Source organism: Protomyctophum bolini (genome assembly GCF_963924005.1).
Source record: "Protomyctophum bolini genome assembly, chromosome: 7".
In the NCBI taxonomy this organism is placed as follows: domain Eukaryota; kingdom Metazoa; phylum Chordata; class Actinopteri; order Myctophiformes; family Myctophidae; genus Protomyctophum; species Protomyctophum bolini.
The window spans coordinates 44,662,515-44,678,370 of record NC_137868.1 but is presented as its reverse complement, the minus strand read 5'-3'; the positions used below and the strand labels follow the sequence as shown (position 1 = coordinate 44,678,370).

General features: G+C 44.0%; 1 protein-coding gene across 1 annotated transcript in view; it reads left to right on the top strand.

Moving 5' to 3' along the window:
• Positions 1 to 769: 769 nt before the first annotated feature.
• cyp11c1 (cytochrome P450, family 11, subfamily C, polypeptide 1) overlaps positions 770 to 15,856 on the top strand; it is a gene marked incomplete at its 5' end in the record, with an annotated part of 16,495 nt that continues 1,408 nt past the window's right edge. Inside the window, 6 exons of the mRNA XM_080768371.1 lie at positions 770 to 1,034; positions 3,274 to 3,424; positions 8,064 to 8,219; positions 9,743 to 9,948; positions 10,872 to 11,075; positions 13,051 to 13,253. Of these exons, the coding sequence (XP_080624497.1) occupies positions 770 to 1,034; positions 3,274 to 3,424; positions 8,064 to 8,219; positions 9,743 to 9,948; positions 10,872 to 11,075; positions 13,051 to 13,253 (1,185 nt within the window). The remainder of the gene's footprint in view (positions 1,035 to 3,273; positions 3,425 to 8,063; positions 8,220 to 9,742; positions 9,949 to 10,871; positions 11,076 to 13,050; positions 13,254 to 15,856) is intronic.

The window sequence follows — 15,856 nt, the reverse complement described above, 5'->3', positions numbered from 1 at the left end:
TTCTTTTACTGCTTGTAGTGCTGCTTCTGTCTCAATGTTTGTGTAGAGGCCTCCTTTCTTACTGTAATAGCTTTAACTGGGGTTTCTTATTGACAGTATTCAATATACTCTGCTGTCTGATAAGTCTCACTGCCACAGTCAGACACATGTACAATTGGTCCCCCGGGTGGAATTTCATATGGTATTGTCCAAAGTGGAACACCTATAACGCTCCAGCGGTTTGACCAGATTAGCTGCACACAGTCGCACACGATACACACGCTCGGGGCCAAATCCTGCTACATTTCAGTTGTCACGGGGAGCCTTGGTGTGTGTGTGTGTGTGTGTGTGTGTGTGTGTGGCGTGCGTGCGTGGGAGAAGGTGCTATTTGTACTTTAGGTGTTCATGAATTATTATCCATTCCTGCTATATTTGATTCCTTGTAGTACAATTTGTGGCTTCAAAGTAAGTCTGCGCCTGAGCAGGCGTGTGCATGTGTGTGTGTGTGTGTGTGTTTGCGTTTGCGTTTGTGTGCGTTTCTGTGTGCGTGCGTGCGTTGGACAGTGTTGGTTGTCTTTTTCTTGAACTCTTGCCCTCCGTCCATAACTCAACCACTATCAGCATCATGTTGGATGCCTGGAGGACGAAGAGAGAGAGAGAGAGAGAGAGAGAGAGAGAGGGGCCGACTGAGGCAGTAGGAACCTGCAGAGTGGAGAGGACAGAGACACTAGTCCGTCTCGTCCCGTCTGTCTGTCTGTCTGTCTGTGTGTTTCATTCATTCGGAGGCGCCATGTGGAGCCGGTCCCGTGTGTGTTCTCTGCCGCGGGGGACAGGAGGAGGAGGAGGTAGGAGGACGGCGTCTTTTACACGGAGGCTCATGTGCGGCGGCGGTGGTGGTGGTGGTGGTGGTGGTGGCGGCGGCGTGGCAGAGACGCCGGTGGTCGTCGGCGCGACGAGAGACGACCGCCAGAGGATAATCACGGGGGAGAAGAAGAAGGAGTCCGAGGAGGAGGAGGAGGGGAAGACGACGAAGAGGAAGCAGGGCAGAGGAGGAGGTGATGATGATGCAAGGGCAGTGGTTGATTTTGACAGCAAATCTTTAGTTGTATATATAGACTTTGTATAGTTCATATAGTCTTTTTGAATAGTTTTCATTTAGGTTTAGGTCACATTTTATTTTAGTCACCTGGAATGTTTTTTTTAAGTGTTAGGGTCTAGTTTTATTTGCGTGCTAAATATCGTAAGACTAAATCAACTTCAGATTTAGTCGACTAAAATGTATTTCGGTGGGGCCTTGATGCAGTCGTATAATGGCTGATTTTACACTAGCTGAAAATAGCAGATGGACAACCACTTTAGTCCCTTCCTAACATTTTAGTCTAGTTTTTTAGTTTTTGATTTGTTCACAACATTGTCAATATATTATTTATATCTTATAGTTTTAGTCATCATAGCTTATTTTTCATTTAAATGGTAAATGGTGCATTTATATAGCGCCTTTATCCAAGGTGCTTTACATAGATTACATTCACCCATTCACACACCTTTACATAGATTGTGCATTACATTCACCCATTCACACCTTTACATAGATTGTGCATTACATTCGCCCATTCACACACCTTTACATATAGATTGTGCATTACATTCACCCATTCACACACCTTTACATTGTGCATTACATTCACCCATTCACACACCTTTACATTGTGCATTACATTCACCCATTCACACACCTTTACATAGATTGTGCATTACCTTCACCCATTCACACACCTTTACATAGATTGTGCATTACATTCACCCATACACACACCTTTACATAGATTGTGCATTACATTCACCCATTCACACACACATTCACACACCGATGGCGGCCGGAAACCATGCAAGGCACCAACCAGCACATCAGGATCAATGAGGCGTTCAGTGTCTTGCTCAAGGGCACTTCGACACTAACTCTGCAGGGCGAGCCCGGGTTCGAACTGGCAACCTTGCGGTTACCATCCAGCCACCATTTTTTTTGTCATAAATATATAGTATTAATTAGACCATGGGTTTTCAACAGGTGGTCCGTGGACCACTGGTGGTCCGTGGCGGTATTGCATGTGGTCCCTGACCATGTATGGATTTAGTAATGTAGGATTTGTTGATTTGTTTTAAATGTTCTGTCCACTAGTTGAGAAACCGTGAACTGAATGACCTGGTGACCTTATGATGACTGTCCATCCATGTAGTCATTTACTGACAAGTTAGAGTTCAAGAAATTCAACAGAAAAAGGGAGTTAGAATCTCAAGAAAGGGGGAAGTGCACCGGATTGTCTGGTTGAGTCATTATTATTATTAGGACATTTTACCAGTAGTAGTCAATGGGATATGTATACACATGGAAAGTGTTAAAGGACCACTTCACCACTTTTCAACCTATCTCCATATAGTATAGGTCCTCACAAATAATCATGAAAAAATTGCGCACATTTTCTTCTACTCGGTCTGTGTCTCATAGGAAGGGCTGTGGGCAGTTCAGAAACCGTCTTCCAGTGACATCATCGATGGGGAATACAAGCTAATAGAAACTGCAGGCTTTCTAGTCCTGAAAAGTTGCAACGCGAAAATGGAAGCCATCGTTCTCACGATAAAATCTAAACATTTTTGTAAAAAAAAAATCTTGTTTTAAAAAAATCTGCCTAATGATGATGTCACTGGAAGACGGTTTCTAAACTGCCCACAGCCCTCCTATGAGACACGGACTGAGTAGAAAAAAATCGTGCCATTTTATCATCATTATTAGTGAGGACCTATTATATGAAGATAGGTTGAAAAGTGGTGAAGTGGTCCTTTAACTTACAAAAGCACTAATCTTATAGCCCATATCCCCACCCAACCCAATAGTGGTCCCCAGGGTTGATTATATAAGTCAGGGTGGTGGTCCCGCTGGTTCACAGTCAGTCGAAATATTAACCCATTCTGAACGGGAACCCATTTTGATGTTGGCATCACGATATGCTTTAGCTATTGAAAAATAGCAGATCTACAAGCTCATAGCGCGCCACCGAGTGGCACGCTACGAGCTTGTATAGGTCTGCTATTTTTTGAAAAATCAAACAACGACTGACATTTTTTTTTAGAATCTGATCTCAGGTCAGAACGCGTTATAATCAAGACCAGTGTGTGTCCCAGTTGGAAACCTCGTATGAATCTGATCTCGGGTCAGAAGAATGGGTCAACGTGTCAGACGAGGAAAATCCCACATGCACTCATGTCTGTCTGTGTCTGTGTGCATGCATGCTGCAGGGGGGGGAGGCGGCGTGCGGAGGTTCGAGGACATCCCCCACACGGGGAGGAGCGGCTGGGTCAACCTGCTGAGGTTCTGGAGAGAGGGACGCTTCCGCACGCTCCACAAGCACATGGAGAGGACCTTCAACACACTGGGGCCCATTTACAGGTACACTGGGTAGAATATGATACACTTCAACATGCTGGGGCCCATTTACAGGTACACTGGGTAGATTATGATACACTTCAACATGCTGGGGCCCATTTACAGGTACACTGGGTAGATTATGATACACTTCAACATGCTGGGGCCCATTTACAGGTACACTGGGTAGATTATGATACACTTCAACACGCTGGGGCCCATTTACAGGTACGATATACAGGCGTGCTGTGATCTTTTTATTAAAAAAAAAAAAATATCCCATGATTTTGTAACCCAGTTTTTCTTTTCACCCAGTGCCAATTATCTAAGTAATCCTGGGCGCTATACACTTCCTCTGCCAACCTGGGGGGGGGAATTAAAAGATTTCAGTGCACTGTGCCTACACATGTCGCGACCGCAGGTCGCGACATGTGTAGGCACAATGCAAGGAATAAATGCATTCGCCATGTATCCGAAGGAAGTCTGATCCAATCACTTTTAGATTTCTCCAGTTTAATCCTGAGTTTAAGTTTTTTAGTGTTCAAGATCTAATTTTAGGCATGTTTAAGCCTCGAGGAAAATCCGTGTTGAGGTTCTTAATCCACTGTTTTTCATTAAAACGTCTTTGTCCTACTGTCCAGTTAGGATTGTGTTGAAGTCCAGCGCATTTTAGAGCTCCAATGCCGTGCGCCATAAAATGTTGCACCAATCTTGTGGTTGTCTTTTTGGCATTGTTAATATTGTATCTGTGTCGTCCCAGCCTAGTACCTATTGTTTTACCTGTCTCTCCGACATATTGTAAACCACATTTTTCACATGTGATTAAATAAATGCAGTTGCTGGTTCTGGCTGTTATTTGTTGTTTAATCTCCAAGACGCGTTTTGTGGTTCTATTTTTTACTAATTGTTTGGGTTTGAAGTATTCTGGTCCCTGGCGTGCTGGTGTGTTGATTTCTTTTAGCTTGCTGTGTACTAGATAATCTTTAAGGTTTTTATTTTTTCTGTAGGCCGATATAATTTTATAATCTTTTAGAAGATCGTCTGTTCGGTTCTCAAAATTCCTTTTTATTCTGTTGTTGGCTAGTGTGCTCTGTGTTGAATAACTGGTTATCAGGGCCAATTTGGGGCCTGTATCTCGCACTTTTATTTCTAAGAAGGTTTTTTGGGCTTTCCGGAGGAAGGTCCTAGTGTATCCTCTTAGTCTGAGGGCATTAAATAGAGTTTTACAAGCTATTTTGAAATCACTTCTTTGCGTGCAAATCCTATGGAATCTTAGTAGTTGTGATTTGACTATTCCTGTGTAGGAGTGTGTCGGGTGGAATGACGTTTTGTGTAATAGGGCGTGAGTGTCTGTTTCTTTAAAGAATACTTTTAAGTCTAGTTTCCCATTTGTGTTAAAGTTTGGGCCCTTGAAGATTGTTACATCAAGAAAGTCAATCCTTTCTGTGTGTGTCACATATTTTATCGTTATGGATCTATGATGGCTATTTAAAACATCAATAAATTCCTGGAATTCTTCTTGGCTATGTTCCCATATTCCAAATATATCATCTAGAAATCTATAGTAATGTGTCGGTTTAAGTCTGCATTTTTCTAGTGCGGTCTGTTCCCATATGCTCATGTAAATGTTTGCATAAGATGGTGCAAATCTCTTTCCCATGGCCGTGCCTTTGATTTGTAAATAGAATTTGTTGTTAAAGGAAAAATCATTCTGGGTTAGATTTAAGTCTAGTAATTGGAGTATTTCCTCCTCTGGTCGACTTGTGTCTGGGTATTTACTAAAGACTTCCCTGACTGCTTGGAGTCCTGATTCTGTTTCAATGTTTGTGTAGAGGCTGTCTATATCTATTGAAAATAGAAGGGCCTCCTTTCCTACTTTAATAGCTTTAATTTTGTCCACAAAATCGTAAGTGTCTTTTATAAAACTGGGGTGTTTTATCGACAGTGGGTTCAGGAAATATTCAATAAACTCTGCTGTCTGATACGTCTCGCTGCCACAGTCCGACACAATTGGTCTCCCGGGTGGAATTTCATATGGTATTGTCCATGAATCCGGGCTTTTGTGTATTTTTGGGGGGGGGGCAGCGGACTGACCTCATGCCTCCTTCTATGCATGAGGAGTCCAAGCTGCTTCTTTTCACCTGACAACCTGACAACATTTTACAAATGTGACTATAAATGTGACTGAGGGACTGCCATTGGATTCTTTAGAATTTTCAGGGAATCAGGGAAACATATAGCTTCAAATTGACATATTGGTTGTTCAGTTTGACCCACCAGTTTTGGAGATGTGGCTTGTATAGAGTATAATGTCTTGCGGAAAACATCGAGTTGAGAAAACGTGCTTGAAAGGTTCACTTCCGTGGTCTGCAACGTTACACCTATGGCTACATGTTTAAGCATTTATTTCATATTTACATGTCGATGTCAGCTCTGACACTTATTTCAGACATGCTCCAGTTCTAGTATGTGAAGAGTCTGCCTGTGCTATTAAAGGGACACTTCACCCTTTTTGCAAAACAATATATGTTAATGACGTTTAGGAGCTTTAGAACACTTTCCTGGGGGTCTTTATGGCCCTCATTTATCAACCGTGCGTACGCCAAAATATGGGTGCACGCCGAAATTACCGACATTTTTGACATTTACCATTTCCGCCAAAGCTTGAAATTGAACGTGACAACGTTCAATTTCCACGTTTGCTCCTCAGCTGGCGTACGCATGTTTTTCTGTCGCAGAACGGCGGAGCAGCATTGTTTGACCAGCTGAGAGGCTGCCAAAGGCATCGAAACATATGTATTCACTCCTAAAATGTTAATATAAAACTGTATGTATATGGGCTACATGTAAAAAAGAAAAAGAAAAAGGAATGGACCTACAAGATGTGTCTTTGTGTCATATTAAATTTATAGGAGCTTTCCAACTTTACAATTAAAATCGCACTTGATTTAAGCCATTTAAACAGTGTTTTGCATGAGCGCATACATGCGAGGATTTGGGCTGTCTGTGCTGGAATATTTCCATGACGTTGGAAAGTATAGCCTATAGTGCAGTGCTGCCTGCAGCTGCGGAGAGTCCCAACATGCATGGGTAGCCTATATACTGTAGCCTAATATACAGTAGGCCGATGTCTTTCTGGAGTTACATGTGCAATCTCCTCCTCGTTTAATAAACCCGACGCGTCGCTCGAATGCCAAATGTACCGCCAGCGCAAGTGGGAACCGCATCGGAGATGTAGGCTACCCAGCCAGCCCACCACCACCACTCCTCCAGTGCCAGCCACATGGGCTACGGTTTTAGCTGCACATTCATATATTGACAGTTGAGTTGAGTTGACAGCCTATCCACTGCAGCGACTAGCGACTGTGAGGCAATCTAAATAGACTGTCGAACGTGCATGGTCAGTTGATCACGGTGTCACGGACAGACAGACAGACAGGCAGACAGGACAGGATCAGGATCGAGGAGCAGCACCTATGCAAAACAGCAGCGTGTGTGTGTGTGTGTGTGTGTCAGTGTGTGTGTGTGCGCGCGCGCGCGCGCCTATTTGTTATTTAATTCATGGTTCACAGGTTCAGGTTTTCGTTCACTAATAGATCTTGTTGTATATTAAATTAAAAATACTTTAATAATTTAATATAACTGTACAACTAACAACACACAGTGACAGTTGCTTGCAAATTGCGATATGTGCGTCAGCGTGCGGGCGGGGGGGGGGTGAGGCGGGCAGCAAGGGGGAAGCGAAGCGAGAGGAGAAACAGACCTACAGCTTTATTTAATTCATGCAGGTTTATTTATTTAAGATACAACAAGTTGCAAGTTGCGTGTGCGTCTGTTTGTGTGTGTGTGTGTGTGTGTGTGTGTGTGTGTGTGTGTGTGTGTGTGTGTGTGTGTCGAGAGGGGGGTGTGGGCAGCAAGGCACGGGAGAAACTTATTTTTTCCTGTAACCCTGGTTACCAAACTTACCAGCCGTCGTATTGTGATTGTTCATGTCGCAAAAACGAGGGCGAGGCTTGATTTCATAGGGCGTGCCAGATAGATTTCAGCCGTCACATTTATTAACGTCAGGACGAAATTAAGGAAGGATCAGCTGTTTGCGATCACTTTATAAATGCCGTGGCGACGTGGGTGTACTACGAAACCTGCACTCGAATCCGTGGCAGATTTTACACTCGATTGATAAATGAGGGCCTATGTGTGTAATATGTGGTTTTAGATATTTTAGATTGTAGCAGTGAGCCCAGTGTCTCTGATGTCATGGACACTGGGGTCACTTCCTTCCTGGACTACATTTTGTCTCAGTAAGACAGCTTAATTATGGGAATTGTAGTCCAGGAAGGTAGTGAGACCAGTGTCCATGACATCAGAGACACTATAGGCTCACTGCTACAATCTAAAATATCTAAAACCACATATTACACACATAAAGACCCCCAGGGAAGTGTTCTAAAGCTTCTAAACGTCATTAACATATATTTTTTTTGCAAAAAGGGTGAAGTGTCCCTTTAAACTCATTTTGGAAAATAGAATAAAAAAATACGTTTTTCTCCTCTGGTGAAAAGCTGGAATTTGCGCGATGGTCTCTCTCAAGTCAAATCTGGTCACAAATGTCTTCTAAAAATCATGTGTGTGTGCGTGTGTGTGTATGTGTGTGCGTGCGCAGGGAGTACGTGGGCACTCAGAGCAGTCTGAACATCATGCTGCCGGCCGACATCAGCGAGCTCTTCCGCGCCGAGGGCTTCCACCCCCGGAGGATGACCCTCCAGCCGTGGGCCACGCACCGGGAGACGCGGCAACACAGCAAGGGGGTCTTCCTCAAGTCAGTTCTGCTTTTCAGATACTACACAACACAGCCAAGGGGTTCTTCCTCAAGTCAGTTCTGCCTTTCAGATACTATACAACACAGCCAAGGGGGTTCTTCCTCAAGTCAGTTCTGCTTTCAGATACTACACAACACAGCCAAGGGGTTCTTCCTCAAGTCAGTTCTGCTTTTCAGATACTACACAACACAGCCAAGGGGTTCTTCCTCAAGTCAGTTCTGCTTTTCAGATACTATACAACACAGCCAAGGGGGTCTTCCTCAAGTCAGTTCTGCTTTTCAGATACTATACAACACAGCAAGGGGGTCTTCCTCAAGTCAGTTCTGCCTTTCAGATACTATACAACACAGCCAAGGGGGTCTTCCTCAAGTCAGTTCTGCTTTTCAGATACTACAACACAGCAAGGGGGTCTTCCTCAAGTCAGTTCTGCCTTTCAGATACTATACAACACAGCCAAGGGGGTCTTCCTCAAGTCAGTTCTGCTTTTCAGATACTACAACACAGCAAGGGGGTCTTCCTCAAGTCAGTTCTGCTTTTCAGATACTATACAACACAGCTGTGTGGAAAGTGACTAAGTACTTTTACTTAAGTACTGTATACTTACTTAATTTGCCCTTACTTGAGTACGGTATTTACAATTTCCAATGCTTTTACTTCTACTCCACTATATACAACTTACTTATTTACTTTTACTCCACTACAATTATTTGAAAACTTTAGTTACTATAGTTATACTTTGGAGATTTTAATTTTGATTAGAGAGCATTATACAGTAACCACTGCATCCCTATATACATTTCGGCCCATTTGAAAATGTCCGATCTACAAGCTCACAATGCGTCGCGACGCGACACATTGTGAGCTTGTAGATCTGCTACTTTCAATAGATTTTGTGCACATGTTGAACTTGTGAAGTGGGACATTCTGCAATACTTTTACTTTTAGTATACTTTAAGTACATTTTCAATTCCGTACTTTTACTTGCAACGGAGTATAGTTATAAATTACAGTATTGGTACTTTAACAATTGAGTACTTTTTTCCACCACTGGATATCAATGATAAGAAGAAAGATACACGTATCTGCTCGGTACATGAGTTTTACTTTTAAAGGTAGAGTCAGTGATTTCACTTCATTCAAATATCACTTATTTTTTTGTTTTGTTGTGATAATCCTCTCTACTATAGAGTGTGCTGACCATATAAGGAGTTCCTCCCTGTCCCCAGTTAACCCCTGGGGGGGTCAAAAAACCTTAGGTTTCGTTTTTGGCTCTCTATCCTGATTGGATGAAAGCTTGTGTCCCTTAAGGCAAAAACGAAACCTAAGGGTTTTTGACTGAAATCACTGACACCCCCTTTTAATAAGGCAAAGTTTCGATAATTCGATCCCTCCGGAACCCTATACCGGCTTTATTTCTAGGTGTGCGAAAGCTTTTTTCTACAATATATTTATAGGATAAAAATCTCCCCTCTCTCCTCTCCCCTCGCCCCTCCCCTCTCCTCTCTCCTCTCTCCTCCAATAGGAACGGAGAGGAGTGGCGCTCGGACCGCATCCAGCTCAACCGGGAGGTGATGGTGTCGTCGGCGGTCCGGCGGTTCGTCCCCCTGCTGGACGAGGTGTGCCAGGACCTCTGCGCCCTGCTGCGCGCCAGGGTGAGGCAGGAGGGGGGGCGGGGCGGCGCGCTCACCTTTGACCCCAGCCCCGACCTGTTCCGCTTCGCACTGGAGGGTGTGTGTGTGTGTGTGTGTGTGTGTGTAATTGTTACCATCGTAGCTCCATGCACCAGTGTTGTTTTTCGGCAGCAAATAGTTTTAGTCACATTTTAGTCACCTGGAATGTTTTAGTGTCAGTCTAGTCGACTAAATATCATGAGATTTTAGTCTACTAAATCTACAGTTGATTTATAGTCGAGCAAAATGTGTTTTGGCGGGCCTCGATGACTTTGTCTTTGTCTTTTTTTTTCACTTGCTGAAAATAGCCGATCTACAAGCCCACAATGCGTATAGCGCGACGTATTGCTGAGCTTGTAGATCATCTATTTTCAGCATGCAACCAAGTGTAAAACGACTTATACTGGATCTCGTCCACTGCTAGTCCTGTCTGTCTGTCTGTCACTCATATCTCTATCAACGTCTGTCTGTCTGTCTGTCTGTCACTCAATTATCTATCAACGTCTGTCTGTCTGTCTGTCACTCAATTCTCTATCAACGTCTGTCTGTCTGTCTGTCTGTCACTCAATTCTCTATCAACGTCTGTCTGTCTGTCTGTCTGTCTGTCTGTCTGTCTGTCTGTCTGTCTGTCACTCAATTCTCTATCAACGTCTGTCTGTCTGTCTGTCACTCAATTCTCTATCAACGTCTGTCTGTCTGTCTGTCACTCAATTCTCTATCAACGTCCCTCTGTCTGTCTGTCTGTCTGTCTGTCTGTCTGTCTGTCTGTCTGTCTGTCTGTCTGTCTGTCTGTCTGTCTGTCTGTCTGTCTGTCCGTCCGTCCGTCTGTCTGTCTGTCCGTCCGTCCGTCCGGTTATTTCAGCTGTTTCTATAAATATCCGATCTGCACCTTTCATCTCTTCAAGCGTTGATGCCGCGCCAGACTAATGCACATCTGTTGGCGTGTGTGTGTGTGTGTGTGTGTGTGCATGCGCCGTGCAGCCAGCTGCCACGTGCTGTACGGAGAGCGCATGGGTCTGCTCTCCTCCTCTCCCTCCCAGGAGTCCATGCGCTTCATCTGGGCTCTGGAGCGCATGCTCTCCACCACGCCCCCGCTGCTCTACCTGCCCGCGCGCCTGCTGCACCTGCTGCGCGCCCCCCTGTGGACGCAGCACGCCAGCGCATGGGACCACATCTTCGCCCACGGTCAGTGCTCATGGGAAAAAAAGCCATTTATAGACTGACCTGAGATCAGTTCCTATAAAAATGTCTTCTATACACATCCTGACAGTTTTCTGGAAAAGCTATTATGTTTCTATGTCAGTCGTTCTTCGATAGCAGACCTACAAGCTCGTATAGGTTGTAGCTTGTAGATCTGCTATTTTTCAATAGCTAAAGCATAGCATGATGCTATAACACCAAAAGGGGTTTCCTGCCCAATGTGGGTTAAAGGGATATTTCACTTAAAAAAACAAACTTTTGGTAATTTCCTCGTCTACTCATAGGCTTATGTGAACACATCACCCCCAGACAGTTTTCATGTTACTTGATTCGGTGTTTAGATATTTGATATTAGTTTTGCTGCCCCGCCGCTGTTTTTGTGAGGATATACCTGCTAGAGATGCGTATCGGAATCGACCATATAATAATAATAGTCTTTCTATCGGATCGGTCTCAAAATCCAGATTTTTTTCACAGATATTGACGACACAATTGTATAACGTGACCGTCAATGGATAAATTCTACATGTAATGTGTGCAACTCATCTCATTCAGTAGTGAAAACAGACACTTGGAAAAAATAGTATATTTTTATTGATTGATTGAATATTTATTTACAAGCTTTGGGGGCCAAGCCTCTATATAGAGCGTCGCAGTCCCGCCCCCTCGAGAGACCCGGAGAATAAATCCCCGTTCATTTTCCTCATAGACTTTTCAGAAAGTATTTATTTAAAGACGTTTTACGCCGCGGACATTAACATATATTTTTTTGCAAAAAGGGTGAAGTGTCCCTTTAAAAGGTCTTTAAATAAATACGATTTGAAATGTCTATGGGGGAAAATGCATTGGGAATTATTTCCTGCAGCCTGGCGTCGTCATGAAAGGGGGCGGGACTGCAACGCTCTATAGGGCCTATAGGCAGATATGACCTTGCAAATATTCGGAGATGGGATATCGGTCATAATTTCATAATGGTGCAACCTACCCTAGGCCCTATTAAGAGAAGAGTGGCTTTGCTCAACTTGATTTATACTTATATTCTCCACTCTGATGAAGGTACATGTTCGATATAATATCAGCCTTACTTATTAGCCTTTATATTTTAAATATAAAAAAATATATATTTTATATTTTGCTTGAGGCAGGCGGGCCGCAGGAGACGACGTGGCCCGCGGATCACCAGTTTGACACCCCTGCGCCTATAGAGCGCCGCAGTCCCCCCTTTCGGCACTTTTAATATAATTTATTTAAAGACGGTTATACGCCGCGGACAAAGCCAATTCGGATCGTGACGAATCATGACAATGAACACAATATTTTGGGACGATCAAATCATTAAGAAAGAAGAAAAGAAAGTCAGGAGACAACACTATTTTGTTTTGTTTTTCGTCTTATAAATTATTTGATCGGCCCCAAAACATTGTGTTAATTGTCATGATTCGTCACGATCCGAATTGGCTTTGTCCGCGGCGTAACCGTCTTTAAATAAATTATATTAAAAGTGCCGATGGGAGAATGCATGGGTAAATGGTGCATTTATATATTTATATAGCGCCTTTATCCAAGGCGCTTTACATAGATTGTGCATTACATTCACCCATTCATACACCGATGGCAGCGGAAACCATGCAAGGCACCAACTAGCACATCGGGAGCAATTAGGGGTTCAGTGTCTTGCTCAAGGACACTTCGACAGTAACTCTGGGGGAGCCCGGGTTTGAACTGGCAACCTTGCGGTTCCCATCCAGGCACTCTACCCCTGAGCCACCGCCGCCCCCCATGGGGCTTCCACTTCCTGGGCCACTCGCTTTTCTGAAAGGGGGCGGGACTGCGGCGCTCCATAGGGACATGGGCAGAACATGCAAATTATAACTCCCAGCCCTGAAATAAATCCCAGAGCAATAATGACGACTCCTCTCTCTCTCCTCTCTCTTTCCGTCTCTCGTCGTCCCCTCGTCAGCCGAGGCTCGGATCCAGCGGGGGTACCAGCACATGTCTCAGGCGGGGTCGACGCTGAGGTCGACGGGGGGGTCGACGGGGGGGTCGGAGGTCACCGAGGGACGCTACCAGGGCGTCCTGCGCCAGCTGATGGAGAAAGGACAGCTGTCCCTGGACCTGATCAAAGCCAACATCACTGAGCTGATGGCGGGAGGCGTCGACACCGTACGTACTGTTCGTGTGCGTGCGTGCGTGTGTGTGGCGGTGGCTCAGGGGGTATAGAGTGGCTGGATGGGAACCGCAAGGTTGCCAGTTCGAACCCTGTGGGCTCCTCCCCCAGAGTTAGTGTCGAAGTGTCCTTGAGCAAGACACTTAACCCCTGATTGCTCCTGATGTGCAGGTCGGTGCCTTGCATGGTTTCCAGCCGCCATCGGTGTGTGAATGGGGTGAACTGATGCACAATCTATGTGTAAAGTGCCTTGGAGAAAGGCTCTATATAAATGCACCATTTACCATTTTGTGTCTGTGTGCACGACTGTGTGTGTCGTGCAGTGGTGGAAAAAGTACAAAAATATTTTACTTAAGTAGAAGTACTGATTCTCTACTTGAAAATTACTTAAGTAAAAGTACAAAGTACCCATTAAGAAAGTTACTTAAGTAAAAGTACCTCAAATTAAATGTACTTAAGTACAAAAAGTACCCGGTGTAAAAATGTACTTAAGTATAAAAGTAAAAATTACAAAGTACAAGTAAAAAGTACAAGTAAAAAGTAGGCTACAACATGCTTTTCAAAATGCCTACAAAGAAATGAAGTCCAAAAGTGGCTTTATTTCAACACTCGTCTCGAAACTGGCCATTCATTATCAATGGCATTTAATGTTTGTGTTGGGATAAACACTAGAAACTAAACTGGCCACTCATTATCATTACAAACATTACAAACAACTCAGGGTGCAAGCAAGCTCACACAAATATATATTTCAGATTTAGGGGAGAATGGGGAGAGCCATTGCAATTTGCAAAACAGACATTATAATTTCTTAAAATTCACGCATTATAATTAGCCCTTCACTAATTAAGCCCCACCCACTCCACTTTGCAGGGCAAACTGTCTCCCATTGAGATGCATGTAAAATTATTTCTCCATAAAAATAATCGATCATTTCATTAGCAAGAGCTTGAAAATGTCTTCTAAATAGAGTAAAAAAAGCCTACAGTAGGCTATAGGCCTATGCACAAATGTGGATTTCATTATTGGGGGATAAAGTTGAAACCGATATCAACTTTAACGACCATCCCGTTCGACAGACGTTTACATGCAATGCACGGTAAAGACGGCCTACAGTGATTATTATTGCAATCACCTGGATGGGTGACTGAGTCGTGTAACGTTCCTGACGTTAAGATGTGTATGTGAGTCCCATACACATGCGCTGCATCTGCTGCTATTGCAGTTCTGTTTTCGTCACATAATGTGACGAAAACAGAACTGCAATAACCAGCAGATCAGCGCACATCACACACACACACACACACACACACACACACACACACACACACACACACACACACAGCGCGGCTTGCTGTTATTTATTCACCGCACCAGAGAGAGAGAGAGAGAGAGAGAGACGGGCGCTTCTTGTCCAGCTTTTTCAACGCACCGCACCACCATGCTTCTGTGTGAATGTGAACGAATGAGTGAGGCGATGACTTTATAAACTTTATGTGGAAAATGCGGAGATTGCGCATATTTCGCGTGGAAATGTGTAGCGAGTAACGAAAGGTGTCCAATTTTAATGTAGCGGATAAAAAGTACGATTTTTGACTTGTAAATGTAACGAAGTAAAAGTAAAAATACAGAAAAATAAAAATAGTAAATAAAAGTACAAATTCTCAAAACGTGTACTTAAGTACAGTAACGAAGTAATTGTACTTCGTTATTTTCCACCACTGGTGTCGTGTCACGTGTGTGTGTGTGTGTGTGTGTGTGTGTGTGTGTGCACTACTGTGCGTGTGTGAGAGAGAAAGATACAGAGAGAGAGTTAAGACCTTCATTCAGTTTTAGATGATAAAAGGTGACCACTGAAACGGTGGTCAGTGAAAACGGAGAGGTGTGTTTGGAACGTTGATGGGGGAGAGGTGGTGAGTCTGACTCTCTTATCACCGCAGTGTGACGTCACGTCCTATAGATTTCGGTGGTCGCCTTATCACCTAGAACTGGTCACTGCAGTTATATGAATAGGCCTCTACAGAGGGAGAGAGAGCATATTATTATACAGTATATTAACCCGTTTTGGTGTTTTAAGAATTATGTTATGCTTTAGCAGATCTACAAGGTCATAGTGCCGAGCTCACAGAGTGCCGCGCTATGAACTTGTAGGTCTGCTATTTTTGACCTATACAGACAGCGGTTCAGGTTAACCTCTCTCTCTGTCTCTCTCTCTCTCTCTGCAGACAGCGGTTCAGGTTAACCTCTCTCTCTCTCTCTCTCTCTGTCTGTCTCTCTCTCTCTCTCTCTCTCTCTCTCTCTCTCTCTCTCTCTCTCTCTCTCTCTCTCTCTACAGACAGCGGTTCAGGTTAACCTCTCTCTCTCTCTCTCTCTCTCTCTCTCTCTCTCTCTCTCTCTCTGCAGACAGCGGTTCAGGTTAACCTCTCTCTCTCTCTTTCTCTCTCTCTCTCTCTCTCTCTCTCTCTCTCTCTCTCTCTCTGCAGACAGTGGTTCAGGTTAACCTCTCTCTCTCTCTCTCTGTCTCTCTCTCTCCTCAGACAGCGGTTCAGGTTAACCTCTCTCTCTCTCTCTCTCTCTCTCTCTCTCTCTCTCTCTCTCT